The sequence below is a fragment of the Dipodomys merriami genome, unplaced genomic scaffold (assembly GCF_024711535.1).
Source record: "Dipodomys merriami isolate MVZ:Mamm:240054 unplaced genomic scaffold, mDipMer1.0.p SCAF_14, whole genome shotgun sequence".
Classification (NCBI taxonomy): Eukaryota; Metazoa; Chordata; class Mammalia; order Rodentia; family Heteromyidae; genus Dipodomys; species Dipodomys merriami.
In genome coordinates, this window is record NW_027202715.1 from 15,403,627 (window position 1) to 15,423,882 (window position 20,256).

Genomic DNA, 20,256 nt, shown 5'->3' on the forward strand with positions numbered 1-20,256 from the left:
TGAGCAACCGGTGAACAGCTTATCATTTAAAAGATAAGATTCTTTTTTCTTTTTTGGGGGGGGGGGGGTCCAGTCCTGGGGCCTGAACTCTGGGCCTGGGCGCTGTCCCTCAGCTCTTCAGCTCAAGGCTAGCGCTCTACCACTTGAGCCACAGCGCTACTTCCGGCATTTTTTCTTTTTGCTTATGTGGTGCTGAGGAATCGAACCCAGGGCCTCGTGCATGTAAGGCAAGTGCTCTACCACTGAGCCACCTTCCCAGCCCTAAAAGATGAGATTCTTATGGACTGACTGATTGTGTGCCCCAAATTCTAAGTTGAAATTCTAACACCCAAGGGCATGGTGTTAGGTGAAATTTTGGGAAAGATCTGGAGTCTGAAGGGTGAGCCCTCCCAATGGGATTTGCCCTTTTAGAGGCAACCTGCCACCTGAGCACTTGCTTGCTCCCCTGTGTGAGACACGGGAGGACTCCATAGGCTCAGCAGAAGCTGAGCTTCAGAGCTCAGCCAGGACTTTCTGGCTTCAGACCTATGGGAAACAGATGTATGCTTATATTCATGGCCCAGTCTTTTGCATTTTGTTATTGGAGCCCCAAGACAGGAATATTTCAAATAAAAATGCAGATTTCCAGCTTCTAAAAATTCCAAAATCCCCATCTCTATTACTGCCAAGTCCAAACCTGCCTGAGGGACCTTGTACATTGCTCCATGCATTACTATTTCTGATAATAAAGAAATATGCCTTTCACCTACACTTCCCTCAAATACCATGAACAAATAGAGCTCAAGCGCCCCGGGCTTCCAAAACATCAAGCAAGAGTTCAAAGCCATCCCAAGCATGGGCTGATATTCCTTGTGACTCTTGTCTCAAATTAACCACCAAAACTCCAAAGGAGAACTGTGGCTCAAGAGGAAGATGTCCACTCTGAGCAAAAAAAGTTAAGGGGTCCTAAGTTGAAGCCCTCCCAAAAAGCACAAAATTAAAAAAGAAAGAAAATGAAAATGAAAAAATATTTGTAGAGGGAAAGGAAATGTATGCATTCATTTTCTCTTATGGTTTGCCTGGGTCTGCAAAGATTCCAGCATGTTGCCAGCTTCAGTAGGCCTGGCCACCCCAAACTTTTCTCCAACTCAACCTGATGACACTCAGGAAGGGTGTCTAATGGGGACACTAACAGGTGGCCCTGGGCCCTGCAGCAAAACAATCAAAGGAAAATCCATTTCCAATGAGGCAAGCAGCCCAGCCAAAGGGGTTTATAGGAGGAGCAGAGGTAAGAACAGAAGAAAGAAAAAGGAGAGTTGCACAGAGTCCTATACTGAAGCTTCCCCCACCAGACCTGGCCTCTATTCTGGCAAGGTTATGATTTCCTACAGATATGGGAGATTCAAGTCCCAGTTTTGTCTCCCTCTCACTTCCTGTCCTTGACTTCTCCAGCCCTCCCTGCCCTAAGGTTTTGCCTTGAACCTTCTTACCTCTCGCCTTCGGCCACTGCAAGGGCCCACAGGGCCTCATCTGGCTTACAAGAGATGACCCAAGAACCAGAGAGGGGAAGATGTGTGGATCCCCTCCTACTATTTATGCAGCTAGAGGGAGCCAAGTAGAACACACTTATTAAAGGAATGGCTATGCTTAGGTCAGCTGCTGGCTCTCACTGGAGTAGACAGCATTGGACGGACAGATGGACAGACAGACAGATGGATGGATGGATGGATGGATATGAGACTGCTTCTTGGTCAAGATCAGACCTTTGGATGATGCTTAGATATGATTGGTAATCTCCTTTCTGGGGCCCTTTTCTCATTAGCTACCAATTTCAATTGTATACGTTGTTTATCTCTTATTTAAATATATCTCTTATTTGAAATGACCAAGAACAGAAATGTTTCAGATTTTCTCAGACTTTGGAGTATTTGCTTATATGTAATAAGATACAATGGGAATAAAAGTCAAGGCTAACTACAAAATTCATTTAGGTTCCATATACATATAGCCTGGAGTTGATTTTATACAATAGTTTTAGTGTATCTAATTTGGGGGAGACAGACAGTATTGGGGCTTGAACTCAGGGCCTTGCACTTGCTGGGCTCCATTCTAGCACTAGAGCCACAGCCCCAGACAGTGCATCGACAGTTTGACTGCATCTTATCACATGAGGTCAAATGTGGGAATATATATATATATATATATATATATATATATATACATATATATACATCAACATATATACATATATATATATATATATGTATATGCTAGTACTGGAACTCAAACTCAAAGCCTATACTCTCCCCCTTGGCTTTCTCACTCAAGGCTGGTTGGTGCACTCCACTTCTGGCTTTTTGCGGGTTAATTGAAGATAAGTCTCACGGTCTTTCTGCCAAAGCTGGTTTCAAACCAAAATCCTTAGATCTCAGCCTCCCGAGTAGCTAGGATTACACGTGTATGCCACCAGTATCTGGCAATTTCAGGGTTTTTATTTGAAAACTACAAATTGAGCATTTCTTATGTCAAGATGCTGGTGTTCTACATGGTGTCAGCAGCAGCCAGCCCACCCAGCACAGCCAGCTGAGCAAAGGGATGTACAAGTTGCCTAGATCCAGACCTGGGAGGTACACCTCTTACAGTGAGACATCCAGACCCAGCACTGGCCATTAGGGCCTTGATGGATTCCTGGGCTCTCTTGGTGGGCACCCAACACACTCTCCATCTTCTAGACAAGCGTATGCATGCGCTCTCTACACTTGGAATGCCCTCTCCACCTTCTTCAGCAGACTTCTCAGAGAGACACAAGAACTCTCCTTCTGCCTCCATCTACATCTGCATTGCACGTTGGGATACTCTGTGGTATGTGTATGTTTCTAACCCACCCGTATTGAAAGGACTGCTACAGGACAAGGAGGCCCCAGGTACTAGCCCATGACAGGCAAAAGACACCCAGGGCAGCCTCTCCCACTGCCTATGTTTTGGGAAAAGCCTACAGCCACACCTTGTTACCTCCCAGACCTTCTGCCACAGACAACAGGAAAGCACTGCTTCTCACTCTCTCTAACCTGGCTGGAGCCCAGCCCTGTTCCTCGCTGGCACAGCCCGCTCACTGGACCCACAGGTACATAGCAAGGCATTGAGAGATACTAGATCGGCCCTTACATCCAAGGATAGTACCCTCAAAAATCTTAAGACAGGGCTGGGAAGGTGGCTCAGTGGTAGAGTGCTTGCCTTGCATCCATGAGGCCCTGGGTTCGATTCCTCAGCACCACATAAGCAGAAAAAGACAGACGTGGCACTGTGGCTCAAGTGGTAGAGTGCTAGCCTTGAACTGAAGAGCTGAGGGACAGCACCCAGACCCAGAGTTCAGGCCCCACGACCGACAAAAAAAAAACCTTAAGACAGCCTTAGAATGACTTTCTCTGCTTCTGACAAAACATCCCTAGCCATTCTCATTCTTCATGTAAGAAAGCCACTGGAAGAAAACAAATCTTAGAAAGCTGTGAATCCTAACAGTGCACACCTCTGCCATGAGGAGTTCCCAGGAAAGTCAAGCTTCACATAGACACAAGCCCTGAGAAGCCAGATCTCTCTCACATACACACACACACACACACACACACACACACACACACACACACACACACACACACACACACACACACCAACACCCCTCCAGGCCTCCCTGCAAGCAGCAGTCAAACACCTTAACTGTGATGGAGAGGCAGGAATGATGGAATGTGAACATTTGAAACAACCAGCTCTGGGACAAGTCCTGGGCTGAGAGGGATGACACTTAATGAGGCGCTCACTCGTCCACATTCTCAAGTCAGATGGAAATCAAACAGGACAACAAGTCCAGTTCCCTGGCAGGAACTGACAGGAGGAGACTGTTGAGCCAGCCCCAGGGAAAATGAGCAGAGGAGAGCCCAAGAATGGACCATCAAGACATCGTTCAAGCCATCTCCACCCTCCCCACCAGCCACACCGCTCATCCAAGGGAAGCTTACCTTTCAGAGAGGCCACATGCGACAAGGCCTGGGCATATGTAGCTGTGTTCAGGAGTGTCCCTGGCAAACAGGAGGGAAAGAAAGGACCTGCAGGACCCACTGTTCGCCCCAGGCTGGCAAAGAAAGAAAATTCCGTTGAGTTCTTTTTATGTCTATTGAGCTGCCCAAGACCCCCACAACCCCCTCCCACACACACACACCAGGCCAGAAGCCCAGCAGACCCTCACCTCTGCTGGGCCTCCAGCACCTCCTTCTTGCCCCGGGCCTGATCCCCGGGAGGTGGAGAGTTGATGTTCCTCACTGGAGGTGGTGTCACCTCTGCCATAGGCTCCTTTGCTCCTGGCTCCTGATCAGAGGCCCCTCTCTCTGTTTTTCTCCACTTGGCTCTTCGATTCTGGAACCAAACCTGAGCACCAATGGGAAACATGCACCCAAAGGAGGCAGAAATTAAACAAGAGGAGGAAGCCACGACACAGCATCCTGGATGTTCGGCTGGTGCTCATGGCCAACCTCATACTGTGTTCTCTCAGAATCAGAGTTTCAAACTTTCAGACAGATCAGACTGATCTACATTTATGATAGGCCTCTCTCAATGAATACTAAAGAACTGACAGTATGCATTGCTCACAGGAAGGGTAAAACTGCTGCCTATGAAAGATCTCAGTACAAGAATTACACATGAATGTATTTATTTGGTGTGAAGTGTTCCGGTAGGAGACCATTGTCAACACAACTTAGAAAACACCTCCCTTGGACTGGGAATGTGGCTTAGTGGTAGAGTACTTGCCCTGCCTATTGGACTCAATTCCTCAGTAACACATAAATAGAAAAGGCCAGAAGTGGCACTGTAGCTCAAGTGATAGAATGCTAGCCTTAAACAAAAGAAGCTCAGAGACAGTGCCCAGGCCCTGAGTTCAAGCCCCAGGACTGAAGAAGAAGAAGGAGAAGAAGAAGGAGGAGGAGGAGGAGGAGGAGGAGGAGGAGGAGGAGGAGGAGGAGGAGGAGGAGGAGGAGGAGGAGGAGGAGGAGGAGGAGGAGGAGGAGGAGGAGGAGGAGAGGGGGAGGAGGAGGAGGAGGAGGAGGAGGGGGAAGAGGAGGAGGAGGAGGAAGAGGAGGAGGAAACACCTCCCTCAGCTGGGTGCTGGTGGCTCACACCTGTAATCCTAGCTACTCAGGAGGCTGAGATCTGAGGACCACAATTCACAGTCAGCCCGAGCAGGAAAGTCTATGAGACTCTTATCTCCAATTAACCACCAGAAAAGCAGAAGTGGAGCTATGGCTCAAAGTGGGAGAGCACTAGCCTTGAGTAAAAAGGCTCAGGGACACTGCCTAGGCCCCAAGTTCAAGCCCTACAAAAAAAAAAAAAAGAAAGGAAGGAAGGAAGGAAAGAAGGAAGGGAGGGAAGGAAGGAAGGAAGGAAAGAAGGGAAGAAAGGAAGAAAAGAAAAAGAAAACAACCCTCAGGCTTCCCATCAGAGACACAGTCCTCTTTCAGCAGGCTCACATCCCTGGGCTAATCTTGACTCATTGAAGTACATGTCACAAGTTCATGATTAGCAGCCCAGAGTAACCAGGAGAAACCCTGAATCGGAATCAGCCGTGACTTGGAATTATGGCACCCAATGAACCTGGTTTCAAGTCCACCCCAACTCTAAGCGTGAGCAGTTCTACCATCCCCATTTACAGACAAGGAAATTAAACACAGCAACTCCCCAGGATCAGCCAGGTGGTCAGAGACAGTTTACAATCTCCAGCCCAGTGACCTGGCTTAAAAATCCTACCACCCACAGCATCCAGGACACAATGTCTGCCTGGCACAGAGCCATGGTCACCCAGAGAATGCTGGCTAGCCTCCTAGCACTGTCACCCTTAGCTCAGTGAGAGCTTGATGACTGACCTTGACCTGAGCACCGTCGTAGATGCTGGTACCCATGGTTTTGAAACTGCATTTGCAAAAGTACAGCCCCTGGAAGCTAGGCCACCAGTTCAAGGTGGTGTTACCAGAGCTCTGTGAGAGTTGCTACTCTACTCTGCCCAGCAAAAATCTCCTGTCCTCTTTTCTCCTGTCCTGTCCTGTCCTCTCCTGTCCTCTCCCCTCCTTTCCTCCTGCATCTTCTCTCCTTGGAGATAATTCCTGGCCAAAAAAAATAAACAAGCCAGGCTTGGCCAGGGCTCCCCTAAGCTCCCCAGGGATGAAGCCCTGGGCCTCCACTGGCTGCAGACACACTGGCTAGGACAGAGCTTGGGTCCTTAGGCTGAGCCTCCTTGGCAGCCCACTCTATCTCTTAATTTTCATTCTCCTTTAACTGGGTTTCTTTCTTTCTTTCTTTTTTAATCGAGTTGGCTTTTAATTGCACATATCAGCAACCATTGAGTAATGATTTTATCTATATTCTAAATTTAGGGCAGTTAAATGCAAAGCAAAATGCAGACACTTTCTCGCGTCTTAATTGAATGAAGGTCACAGCTATAACAACATTTAATTGAGCTATTTTTCATTATCATATTTTAATGACTTTGCACTGACAGTTCTCCTGCTTCTGAGGAAAGAGCATGATGGAGTCGTTTATTTCCCTATTTAGTTATTGTTTGACAACATCAGCTTCGATTAAGACCCTGCTTTAGAGAACATTAATCATATTTGAATGAGCAAGGGGTATAAATGTAAACACATCTCCATTCCCCGACACCAAAGCCCACGTCCCCACACGGAAGCTCACTAAACAAACGCTCCAAGGCCATTGTCTGCCTGCATAATAGCTAACAACCGCCCGGACAACAGTTCTCAGCCTTAATTGCTACCACCCCTATCTTACCCTTGCACCTTTCAGAAAGAAGTTATGATCCTCTACTTCTGAATGCTTAATAATTGTGTCATTTATCTCAATTTGCAGTTCAGTCTTTAGGCAGCTATTGGCAAGCTGGCATTAAAAAAAAGAATGAAAAAGAAAGAAAGAAACGATAGACAGTCTCTGGGCCAAAGAAGATTTTCATTTCCAAATAATAATCAGTTTAATTTGCCTGCATATGACCAATGATTCATGTTCAGATTTAATCATCAGGATCACATAATCTGATTATAGGGGAAATAATTTGTTTACAACCCCCAATTTACTGCTCAGAATTCCATTATCTCTCTTCAGCCATTGGTTTTTAAGATATACTAACACGACCCAGGGGGACTGAAAGCAAACTATTATATTTCCTACAATTAGATCTTTGCATAGTCTTAACCCCAAGCTCCTACATTAAAAAAAGAAGAAGAAGAACAGAAACAGCATGGAGGGAAACTCATAAATAAAATGAATATATAATTGTGCTAAAGAATAGCTCGCCTGGAGAGGCAAAACTGTGAATGTGTTTCTCTCCTGCTTGGGCACATCTGCTGGGCTCTGTGGGTTTGTGCACTTAAAATATAATCACCGTGTAGTTTAAAAAAAAATCCTGCTCAGAGACCAACCATCACATAGCTTGTTCCCATCTCTGTCCAACCCTTTTGCTGCTGCTGCTGCTTAAAGATTTTTAAATTGCACCTGTTCTGTGGATCCACTTCACTGAAAGAGTCTGTGTACAGAAGAAAAGTTGGACATGAGGCAATTTCTGGAAAGCAAATCAGACTTCCCATCTGAAAACGTGGTTCTCTGCAATTGACCGGCCTCACCCCAGAGCGGTCAGAAGAGCTTTGAGAGCAGCATCTCAGCTTTTTTTTTTTTTTTCCAAAGCAAGGAAATGGATGTGCATTGATGTAATTTAGTACCTTAGAGACGCGGACAAATTAGTGTAGAACATTATCACTAGTTAATTATGAATGACCGATTAATCAACCTAATCTAATATTCCACATTATGTTGATGTTATTAAAGTGTATCATGAAAATGACAGATAGTCTTCATTTGCTTTCTTTGGCCAAATGTGCAATCTGCAGTCGTGATATCAAAAAAAAGTTTGCCAGTTTTAATATTAGAGAGCTAAATAATTCACAAGGTTTACCTGCACTCGAGCTTCTGTGAGGTTGATCTTCATGGCCAGCTCTTCCCGCGTGAAGACATCTGGGTAGTGCGTTTGTGCAAAGACAGCTTCAAGAGCTTCCAACTGGCAAAAGGAAAAAAATGTGTACTGGTAATAGGCTCTGGTTAGGCAAGGAGGAGCGGATGCATAGTCCAAACCTGCTGCATGTGACAAGGAAGGAGGCCCTTATCACAGGCTGATGGAGTTAAGGAAGCAGGAGGAGGAAGTTAGCTCTTGGAAAAGATCCCCACAGGGTGGCAATTTCAATCCTGGAGAATTTAGGAGCTGAGATTTATTAACCACCTCAGTGCTTCCCCCCAAGAAAGAGAAACAAGAAGAGAGATGTGACTATTTCTATGTATGTACATGGAAATCTTGCTACAGGAGTTAAAAAGGTTATAGGTGAGCTGAGCACCAGTGGCTCACACCTGTTATCCTAGCTACTCAGGATGCTGAGATCTGTGGATCGCAGTTCAAAACCAGCCCAGGCAGGGAAGTCTGTGAGACTCTTCTCTCCAATAAACCAACAAATGGCCAGAAGTAGAGCTTTAGCTAAAAATGGTAGCCTTGAGCAAATCAAAGAACAAAAATAAAAAACAAAACTGAGGGATAGCATCCAGATTCTGAGTTCAAGTCCCAGTACCAGCACATGCATGCATGCATGCACGCGCGCGCGCACACACACACACACACACACACACACACACACACACACACACACACACACACACACATGTTACAGGTAGCCTTAGGAACAGAGTGATCCACAGGGCTCCCACCAAGAGTCTGAAAGAAAGGAGAAAGTCCAGCTCCTGTGGTTCACACCTGTAATCCTAGCTACTTAGGAGGCTGAGATCTAAGGATCACAGTTCCAAGCCAGCCCAGGCAAGGAAGCCTGTGAAACTCTATCCAATTAACCACCTAAACTCTGAAAGTGGAGCTGTGGCTCAAGTGGCAGAGCACCAGCCTTAAATGAAAAAGCTAAAGGACAGTGCTCAGGCCCTAAGTTCAAACCCCAGTACTAAGAGGTAGGCAAGGGCTATCAACCTGAAACCATGAGCCTAAGGCAACTGGGAAAGAAATTATTGCTTCTCTAGTTCACAACCTGTGATTATAGGATTAAAATCTTCCTTCCCCACCCCAGACCAATTCCTTGACAAATAAATTGTTCATGAAAAAGGAATGGTCCACAATCACTTGACCTTATTTTGTTTTAATTTTTGTGTGTGCCGGGCCTGGGGCTTGAACTCAGGGCCTAGACACTGTCCCTGAGCTTTTTCACTGAAGCCTAGGGCTCAACCACTTGAGCCACATCTCCACTTCAGGCCTTTTGGTTGTTAATTGGAGAAAAGACTCTCATGGACTTTCCTGCCCAGGCTGGCTTTGAACTGTGATCCTCAGATCTCAGCCTCCTGATTAGTTAGGATTACAGGCGTGAGCCACTGGCCCCCAGCTTAAATTGACCTTTTTTGAAAAGATCAGGGAAGGTTACTCAGCTCTGCCTCGGGAGGAGGTGAGCAGCAGCTGAGCTCATTCTGGGGAAAAGACTGATGCTCACCTGTTGAAGAGTAAACGTGGTCCGGTTCCGGCGCTGCTTTCTACGCAGGAAGCCATCGTCAAAATCCCCCGAAGAGTGGTTGCCAAAGGGTGCAGTACCTACTGGAAGCAAACTGGATCAGCCTGAGCACAAGGGACCCTGATTCTCAGGCTCGCCTCCTCCTTGAACACCCATTCATGTCCCCTGCAGACATGGAGCCTGTCTGTCCCAAGGCACTTCTCCCTGCCCACGTCCCCCTCATCTTGTGTCAGTACTGGATCTTGAACTCAGGGCCTTGGGCTCTCACTTGACTTTTTTACTCAAGACTGGTACTCTATCACTTGAGTCACCACTCCACTTCTGGTGGTTAATTGGAGATAAGAGTCTTGGATTCATCTGTCCAGGCTGGCTTTGAACCACAATTTTCAGATTTCAGTCTCCTAACAGGCTAAGATTACAGATGTAGGCCACCAGCACCTGCTTCTGCATCCACTTCTTTCTCTATCTTTCTTTCTCACTTTCTCCTTCTTTCTTTCTCTCTCTGTCTCTCTCTCTCTCTCTCTCTCTCTCTACAAAATACCTCAGTGGTCTGTACTGAATAGAGTGATAGTAAACAATCCCCAAGAGAGTCAGGCCACTCTCCAAAGAGTTCTGGACCCTGTGTCAGTAGCTGGAAGTCATCTGCTGCCTGACTCCTTGTTGCACTTCTGATCCTTTCCCCTTCATTTCTTCAGATACTTTGGCTTCCTCAATAGAGGGCTATGTATCTCCTAGCTGCTCGTCCCTTAGCTTATTTCTATAGTTACCAAAGTTTAAAAAGATTGGGGGTAAAGGAGGCAGAAGAGAGGGAAAAGAAAAAGGGAGAAAGGGAGAAGAAAAAAATCAAGAGTTTTTCATCTCACCTTTTCTCCTGGATTTGCAGAACTCGTGGAAGTAAGAAGTTTTAAATGAAACTGCATGCTGATGGCTCATGCCTGTAATCCTAGCTACTGAGAAGTCTGGGCTCTGAGGTATAAAAGCCAGCCTGAGCAGGAAGGTCTGTGAGACTCTTATCTCTAGTTAACCACCCAAAGGAAAAAAAATAGCCAGAATTATAGCTGTGGCTCAAGTGGTAGAGCACTAAAGCAAAAACCCTAAAAGACAGCACTGGGGCCCTGACTTCAAGCTCCAGAACCAACACACACACACACACACACACACCACACGTGCACACATACACACAAATATAAGTTTATAAATGAATATTAATTACCATAGATCACAGCTCATCAGCACCATAGTGAATCTATTACACAGATGTCAGTTAACAAAAGGCCTGTCCCAATAGCAACGGTCTTGAATGCCAAGCAGACTTGGACAAGGCTACTCTCAAAGGACACCCGAGACTCTGAACAAGGCTTAGAAAGCACCCAGTGCTCCCACTTTCCTAGAAAAGAGAGACTTTGTCCTCCCCAGCAGCCTCCAAAGCTCATGATCAAGCCAGAACAGAGTCTGGCCCCAAATGTGCATTAGGATCATTTTCCAAATGTGCACTATTTACTTGATAGTCCACAATGGCTTCTTAGGAAAACAAATGAGCAAGTTGCCATTAACCAGTGAACACTTTACCTGCCATGGGCTCTGTTCTCGGCATTGCTGTGCATGCAGTCTCAGCTCTAAGCCACAATGCCGACAGCGTGGCTCAAAAGGATCTCGGTCCTCAGAAGCCAAACCCTTTGGGTTTCTTCAAATTATGTTCACTGGGGAAGCACTCCAGGGCCATCCTCCACTGCCACCAATTTCTGCCCCATTTTCTTGTCCAATTGCAGTCATCTCCAAAACCCTAGTCTCAAACATTTATCTCTAGCACAAAGGAAAAGTATGTGTGTGTGTGTGTGTGTGTGTGTGTGTGTGTGTGTGTGTGTGTGTGTATGTGTGTGTGTGTGCATGTGTGTACATGTGCGCGCTTGGGGCTGGAACTCAGGATCTGGGCTCTCCCCCTGAGCTTTTTTGCTCAAGGTTAGCACTCTACCCCCCTTGAGCCACAGCTCCACTTCTAGCTTTTCAGTGGTTAATCGGAGATAAGTCTCACCAACTTTCTTCTCCTGGCTGGCTTCGAATTAACCATGATCCTCAGCCTCCTGAATAGCTAGAACTACAGGTGTGAGCCACCAGTGCCCAGCAGAGTGGAAACTTTTAAAGGACAGTCTCTCCAAACAGTCTTATTTCCATTACTTTGCAAAAGGCAAAATTGCCTCCTTTGAAGACAAAGCATTTGACTAGTAAGGAAAGAACACAATCTCTAAGTCCTCCCAATCCTCTCACACCCCCACACTGCGCCATGTGAAGTTGTTTAATACAATACCTTTCAGTGGAATGCTCTATGCCACACAGACTCAAAAAGAAAAAAAAAGATTACTTTCCTCAAAATAAGAAATAAACTAACCAACTCATAGAACAGAAGCAGAGATAAAGACATTTCTCTCATGTAAACACAAATCGTATGGTTGACGATATGAAAATGTGCAGCCTCACAGCTACTTAAACACAACACAACAGAATAATAAACCATTGCTTTGCCATTTGGACCCAAAAATAAATAAATAAATGCCCAGTGCTAATAGGTTGCAATAAATTGTGCATGCCCATTCATCATTTATATGAGCATCAATTGGTACACTTATTAGAATGTCATTTTAAAATAATTATCAAAAATTTAAGTGCACATACACATCTTTTAATCTATGAATACTCTTATAAAGTGCACTAAGTTAGAAAGAGGGAGAAAAGAATATGCCTGAAAACATTGTAATTGAACAATAAAACATGAAAAAGCCAAAGTACCCATCAGCAGACTTTCTGCAAAACATATAATGGACTACTACACAGCTGTCTAAAAGAAATAAGAAGCTCCGCATTGACATGGAAAATTTTCAAACATACAGTATGAAGTAAAAACAAAATACAGAATGATATGACAGTATAATCTCGGTGCCCATAAGATATGACATTTAGAGAAGAAAACACAGACAGTAGACATTCTTTTTCTTGAAGAATTCTTAGGAGCCTGCAGCAACAGTTACCCTTCGGGAAGATAGAGAGGTGGATTTCATTGGTCAGTGTAGAAGTTTCTGTTCTATTTGAACTCTGGAAGATCCATGTCATAGTTTCAATTTATTGTCAGCAAAATATTTATTTGTTTGTTTATTTTTTATCTGAGAAGTGAAATTATGAGCCCTGCTTTGTTTTTTCTCCTGTATTCTTTTTGGATTAATAAGGAATTAAAATTAAAGAGCAAATTGTTTGTAATAAGAGGTTAGAGTCCAAAAATAGTCTGGTTCTACTCCAATCCTAAACTAAATTTAGCAAACTCCTGAAAAACTCTCACAGACAGCAAGATGGAAGTTTCTTAAAGCTCTGTCTCCTTTGTCTCTGGTCCCATCACTGAGACTTCCTGGGGGGGAAGAGAGGTGCTGAGGGGTGCGAGCAGTAAATGGCAGCCCCGTGGAGCTGAGCAGAGGGCAGCAAGCAACACTCAGGAAGAGCAGGAACTGCACTGATCTATTTCTACAGCTCGAGCTTTCCACTCAGATCCTCAGGATACCCACTGTCCATTACTGACTCAATGCCCAAGCCTCTGCCTCGAAAGCAGGGCTGCCGGCTGACAGTCAGCCCTGACCCCTAGGGCCCAGAGGCATAGAAAAGGTACCCATCACACTGTTCCTTGGTAGCCTCCTTCAGAAAAATCCTGCTGGATTCTTAAAAGCTTTTTTGGAGGGAAAATAGAAGCAAACTTCCAGAAATTCTGAGGCCAGGGTACTACTTAAAGTAACCTGGAGAGAAGAAAAGTCCCCTCTGCTGTCTAATGGGCTTTTCTCCTGTGCCATGTTCCCTGGATTTCTTGGCTCCAACATTATTCTACAGCAAGAATCAATCAAAGGACTAGGTTGCTCCCAAGGTTACCGAAGTCCTAATATCCTAGCCTTGATTTTCTGGGGAGAATCTGGCTCGAGCCCAGTGGATTATGTAGAAGAGTAAAAATCCCAGGTGGCTAATAACCAGCCCACTCCCTAGGACACTTCAGGCCCTGGGCTGGGGCTCCTGGAAGTACAGGCTTTTTTCTTATCTGGGAGAAAAGAGATCACACCAGGAACCCTGTAGGGAAATTTCTTGTGTGGTCTGGGCCTTCCAAGACAAGACTCTGGCCCTGGAGGGTGGGAGGGGGAAAAGAAGGACTAAGGGGTGATCAGAAACCTAATGAGTCAACCCTGGGCAAGTGGCTCACACCTGGAATCCTAGCTACTTAGGAGGCTGAGATATCTGAGGATCAAGGTTGGAAGCCAGCCTGTGTAGGAAAGCCGGTGAGACTCTTATCTCCAATGAACCAACAAAAAGCCAAAAGCAGAACTGTGGCTCAGATGGTAGAGCACTAGTCTTGAGCAAGAAAACTCAGGGACAGCATCCAGGCTTTGAGTTCAAGCCCCAAGACTAGCACAAGAAGGAGGGAAAGAAGGAAGGAAGGAAGGAAGGAGAGGGAGGGGAGAAGGAAGAAGAGAGAAAGAAAAACAGAAAGAGAAAGAAAGAGAGAAAGAGGAAGAAAGAGAAAGGAAGGGAGGGAGGGGAAAAGGAAGAAGAGAGAAAGAAAGAATGAATGAATGAAAGAAAGAATGAAAGAAAGAGAGAGAAAGAGAAAGAGAGAGAGAGAAAGAAAGAAAGAAAGAAAGAAAGAAAGAAAGAAAGAAAGAAAGAAAGAAGAAAAGAAAGAAAGAAAGAAAAGAAAAGAAAAGAAAAGAAAAAAGAGAACCCCGCGAGTGGGCAGAGGCCACGCGGGCCCTGGGGCAGGTGGTGAGCAGGGCCCCAGGTCTCTGGGGAAGCTCGGCCAGCAGAGAGACTGGCGCTGAGTTGCCTAGCATTTTGAGTGAGACCGCACCCCCTGGGGTACCCTGGCCAGAGCCCCGATTTAGGGCAGCCCAGCCTTAGGTCCTTCCTGGCTCGTGGTGGGGCCCAAGACTCAGCAGGCCAACTTGCTTTAGCTTTCCGAGATGTTCGCCAAACACCGTGAAAGATTGATGCGGGCCCCCTGGGCGGAGGCGCCCCGATTAGAGGCGTGACACCAGCATCTGTGCCTGGAGGCCCCGCGGCCCCGCCGGCCGCCTCGCCGCCCGGGGCCACCCGACCCAGGCGCGGAGTGCGGAGGCAGGTGGCGGCGGCGCGGAGGGATGGAGCAGGGTGTGGGAGGGAAACGAGGGCGCCCCGCTCCTCGCCAAGCGGCTGCTCCCTCCGGGGGCCCGGGACTCCCACTCTCCTCCAGTCCCGACGCCGCCCGGGCCCTTTCGGGCCGGCTCCGGCCTCGCCCAAGAAGCCGAGGACCGGACGCTTACTCACCCTCCAGCTGTGGCGGGCAGTGGAAATAAAACATCGCCGACGGTGGTCGGCGGTGCGGGCTGGACGGCGGGGCCCGAGGGTGGGTGGCCACGGGACACACGGGCGCGCGCAGGGCCGGTCTGGCTGCAAAGCAAATACAGTGCTAGAATCCAAGTCTCCTTCCTGCGCCCCAGGCCCGTCCTGGGGCGCACGGGGAGCTCGGCTTCTGGAAAGCCTCCACTCCCCACCCTACCCCCGCCCCAATCCAGCAGCCCACAGTAAGCACCTCCACTCGCGAGCCGGGGCAGCCCTTCGGTAGGTCCGTCTCTCCCACAGCCGTGCCCTAGCCCCAAACCCGCACGCTCTGCGCCCCAACTCTCAGGGGCTCCCCGCGCCGCCAGCCCTGCACCTGGCCCCCCGCAGTCAGGTCCCGGAGAGCGTGCGAGACCATCTGCGCTCGCCGCAGCTCTGGCCGGAAGGCGGTGGAAGCCCCTAGGCCGGGGCGCGCGGAGCCCACCCGGGGAGTGGGTCGGGGACCCCCCCATACCACGTACCTCCTCCGCAGGCAGCGGGCGACGAGGCCGGAGCGCGGCGATCTCCAGTTCCCGCGGGCGGCGGGCGGGGCTCGGCGCTGCTGGCGCCCGCAGGACCGGAGAAGTGACTCGGGAAGTGGCCAGCTGTCTTGTTGTCTGTCTACAGCGCGCGCCGCCGCTCAGCACTCGCCTTTATAATCTCACGCATAATTGGCCTTAATCTGATTATTTCCAGCGCTGTCTACAGCGAGTAACTTGGATAGGTCTATTGGGCCTTACAAATGGCCCACGTGGTGTTAAAAAAAAACCGTCATTTCTCAGCAAACATCAGGAATGGGTTTTTTTCCCTCTTTTCAAAGAAAATAGAAACAATCGCCACCAAGATCTCTCTCTCTCTCTCTCTCTCTCTCTCTCTCTCTCTCTCTCTCTCTCTCACACACACACACACACACACACACACACACACACACACACACAAAGAGGGTGATGATCTCAACCCTCAGCCCGCCCCCCACCCCCACCCCGTGTCCCCTCCAAGAATCAAACCTTCTTTTTAGGGAGAGATTAAATTTGGGTTCGCCCTTGTCAGAGGCCTGGCGACTCCCGGGCTTGGGCTACGAATTGGACAAAGCCAGCTCTGCTAATTGTCGCCGCTGGATGGGTTGTTTTTGGGGGGACTCTTTGCACACGGCTTCCCTTTCCAAGCGATCGTACAAAAGGAAAGTTTGATTTTGTTCTCAGCAAGGGGTCCCTGAATTTATGTTCGCTTCTCCATGCAAATGATATGCGGTGGGACCCTTCGCAATTACTTTTAAAATGCATCCGAGGCAGACACTCAGCGGAGAGAGACCGCCCTTCTCTCTGCCTGGGTGAAAATTAAACTCTAAAGTACCGGGCTGAAATTTTCAAGTCAGGGGCGCGGGATTGGATCAAATCACATAAACTGCAAAAAAAGCAAGTCTAATGGCGCATAATTGGTTCTGTAATAGCATTACACCAGGATAATAGCCCGTTACGGCCCCCTGCACTATTAAGTGCTTCCCTGGCGGAAAGCCTTTATGATATTAAAGGGGGAATATAATGATATTTTGGTTATTAAATGCGTGTAATTAATTTATGCACCACTGAAAATAAAGTTGGTATTATGGCCCACTCAAGATGCATCAGAAGATGCAAGTCAGACAACTGTTGATAAGTTCTGATGTCTATGTTCCGTCTAGACTGCTGATTTTATTTTGGGACGATGGCTTCTTGGACAGACTGCGTAAATTGAATATTTTATAAACATTCTAATGCTGCGTTCGTTCGGGAGCCTTGGCGAGGCGGTGGGGTCGGGTCTCTGCCCGGCCCGGTTTCTAGCTTCGATCTTAAAGACACAACGCATTGGAAAACAAAAGGCCTGGAGGGCCCACGCGTGGACAACCGCCCCAGGCGAGCAACTGGAGGGCTGAGAGTTGGACACTCCGCGGGGGGAGGAAGAAAAAAACTCCCCGAAGAAAACGAGGCACCGCTCCGGCCCAGGCAAGTTAAGGCTGGTTTCCGTGAAAGGCCCTTCCTGCGCTCAGCCGCCCAAGGGCGCGGGATCGGCCCAGGCCCCAAGCTCCGAAACGGCAGGATGATTCTGAGCGGAGACCCCAGGCATCGGCTCTCCGCCAGGGCCACTGATTGCACGAGTCCCGCGGCCAGCGCGGGAGAGGAACGCCCGTAGATCCGGGAAGCGGGTTTGGTAGCTGGCCATGGCCAGCGGGGCAGCCCCGAGAGCGGGCCTTATTTCTAGTTGAGGGCTGCAACCTGGGGACGGACCCCGGCCAAGAGGCGGGCGGGCGGGCGGGCGCCGTCACTTCTTTCTCCGTCTTGCTCTCGGTTCCAGAGCCCGGAGGTCCCCTTGAGCTCCCGAGTCTACCCTAAGTCCCCTCGGATTCCGTCCTGCCCCAGGCTACAGCTCCCCGCCCGCCCGGCCCGTGCGCTCCCGAGCCTGGAGTCTGGACAGGGAAGTGAGCAGGGTGCGGTGCGGTGCGTGCGGTGCGGTGCGTGCTGGCTCCCACCTCAAGCTCCAGGCACAAACTGGGCATCTCGGTGTGCGCGAACCCCAGGCGCCAGCCGCGCGCGGCACTGGGCGCGGCGTTGGCCCCAGAAACCAATGGAGTCCAAGCCTGGGGCTCGAGTCCCCTCACTGCCATCGATCGATGCACAGAGCTTTTTTTTTCTAGCCCAGGGCCCCAAGATATCTACCCGGGACCCGCCGGGGCTGTCCCGCTCTGCGTCAGCCCTCGTAGCGCGTCCCCGGATCAGGACCCTGGACAGCGGCGCTGGCGTCTCCTCCTCCCCCCCCCCTCCCCCCCCTCCACTACACACACACCCCAGCTCCAGATTGGGGCCGGGAATGAAGCGGGCGCCAGGGCCGGTCTGAGGGTCCCCGCTCGGCCGGATCCCAGGCGTTAGCGGTGGGAGGAAGAGGACGACCCCACTCTTCTCCGGATCCAAATCACTGAAGTTGTTTCGAATGCGAGTTCAGGCCTGGCGGCCGGAGCCCCAGTCTCCTGCGCGCCGAGGGGCTCCGCGCCGCCCGGCCCCGGCCCTCCCCGCGTCCCCCGACGCCGGCCCGGCCTCCTCCCTGGCTGGCAAGCCCGCCCAGTGCCAGGAAAGCACCCACCTCTCGAGGGGCTCCCAGCCAGCCCGGGACCCCCCCGGCCTCGCCTCTCCCGACGTCTACCTCCCAGAGCCGCTCGTCTGGACTCCTTCCTGCTGGCCAAACAGCGAATACACCAACAACCAAACAAACAGCGAACCAAGAGCAAACTTTGATGACGCGAACCCCTTTGCTCCCGATCGTCGCTGATGCCCGGGGGTGAGGGGTGGGGGCTGGAGAAGGTGAGCTAATTGATATTTGCTAAGTTCGCCCTCCGCCCCTCCCCCCCAAAGGGCGTTAGAAACGAAACGGTTCTTTTTCCTTAATTCGTGTGCAGTAAAAATATATTTTGCAATTAACCAAATTCGCCGATCTGTCCCGCTTGGACACTCTGATAATTTACAACCTAAAAGTGTACTTTCTTTATCTAAAGACCAAGGTGACTGCTTTTAATTTTCTCTAACCTTTTTACACTCGGTGTTCACCAGACTCATAACGTTAATTGGCTTCATACACGGATCATCAGTTTAATGAAGAAATAAATCCTGTGTTGCTTTATGTTTTAACAGTGATTGCTTTAATGAGGAATGTGACGTGTTCCAAAATCAAAGCTGCAGGAGACATTAGAAGGGGCTCGGGTGAAGACAGAAATGCTTATTTAAAGTTAAAATACACTGAGTCATATTTCATCAGATTCTCCTATGGGGAGGGGGGGTTCCCAGCCCCCACTCAGGGGGCTTCCGGCCTCTGCACAGAGACAGTGGTCCTGCAGGCTTCCCCTTTCAGTTACCTAATTCCCAGCAGCTGCAGAGATGCTTTCCATATAAGCGTTTCCTGGTTACTAAATAGAGTATGCCCCCTTACCTCCTGTCCAGCAGGGCAGAGAGGAGCCGGAACAGAAAACTTTCAAGGTGATTGGTGTTTAAAAATAAATAAATAAATAATAACTGAATAAATAGAGTAGCATGTACACTTCAAGACTTGTATGCAAATGTACTGCAAACGCAGCTCCCTTTCCCCCCAGAAACTTCCTTAGTGCTGAAAACTGAAACCCTAATTCTTCAAGGGCAGAAACTCGTGCTTAGGCCAAGGGGGTACCCCAGGCCCTGGTCCCTTGCAAATATCTATAGGAGAAGTGTTGAGCTCTCCAGGTCATGAGAGCCTTACATCTCTGTATCAATTAATTGCAGAGTAAATCTACTTTCTCTAATGGGTGTTTGATTTTTTTTTTTCTAATTTTAAGCTGTTCTATGAAGAGAGAAAAGTAAAAGAAACCTGTCCTCACAAAAACGCTGAGAACAGCAATAACACACCGGAAATGGGAACAGTCCATGCAAACCTTCCATTGTTCACAGTTGAATTATGAGTCATTTTAAATTGATTCCTAAAAAGAATCCTAGGTCTGTAGAAAATGTAGGGTTTTAAAACTCTAGACCAAAAGTTCTCGCACCACACACAGTATTTTCTTCTTGTTGCTTGCTCTCATTAGGGAATAGACAGACAGATGATAGTGTATTTTTAAAATTATTTTAAGTAATTGTCCAAAGGGGTTTCAATTCAACACATCAGCTTACAAATACAATGCATCTTGACCCCCATTTTGCTCTTCCTCTCATCTCTCTCAATTCCACACACCCCCTTAAGTTACCTGGTTGGACCCCAAATGAATATATGTAAGACTTAACAACTCATTTGTACTTAGCAGGGATTTTCCTGACTTCTCTTCGAAAACTTTGCTTAGCAAAAGCAATTTCAGTAAACACGGCTCAAATTTATAACAGTGTGGGTAAAGCAGATAAAATTATTCCATTAACGGAGTGAGGGAGCAAAATAAACCACATTGAATTCCTAATTATGTGTTTTGGAAGGGTGCGAACGTTTTATGGGTTTTTTGTTTTGTTTTGTTTTGTTTTGCTGCTGTTTTGATGTTCATTTCTAAATGAGCAGGATTCTCAACTCCAGCTCTTGTGACCACACAACTCTTTTGGGACAGAGCATACACCGTGTGCATGTGACATGCTCTCTACTTACTGGCAAATTCGCATTGTTTTGTTCGTTTGGGAAACTGCCAATAAAGTTTGGGTTAGCTAAACGTGATGCAATGTTAAAAGACCAAAAATAAAAGTGCAGCTTACGGAAATTCTAGGTGAACAGAAAACAAGTATATACAAAGAGATAGATATGCATTTGATTGTTGGTTTGTTCTTGTTGGTGG

The 20,256-nt window shown here is 48.1% G+C and overlaps 1 protein-coding gene across 1 annotated transcript in view; it reads right to left on the minus strand.

Moving 5' to 3' along the window:
- Nucleotides 1-14,959, minus strand: part of Drgx (dorsal root ganglia homeobox) — a 33,001-nt gene extending 18,042 nt beyond the window's left edge. The window contains exons 1-5 of the mRNA XM_070020406.1: nucleotides 14,901-14,959; nucleotides 9,558-9,655; nucleotides 7,982-8,083; nucleotides 4,220-4,398; nucleotides 3,993-4,105 (exon numbers count right to left, since the gene is read on the minus strand). Of these exons, the coding sequence (XP_069876507.1) occupies nucleotides 3,993-4,105; nucleotides 4,220-4,398; nucleotides 7,982-8,083; nucleotides 9,558-9,655; nucleotides 14,901-14,934 (526 nt within the window). The 5' untranslated portion in view covers nucleotides 14,935-14,959. The remainder of the gene's footprint in view (nucleotides 1-3,992; nucleotides 4,106-4,219; nucleotides 4,399-7,981; nucleotides 8,084-9,557; nucleotides 9,656-14,900) is intronic.
- Nucleotides 14,960-20,256: the final 5,297 nt, after the last annotated feature.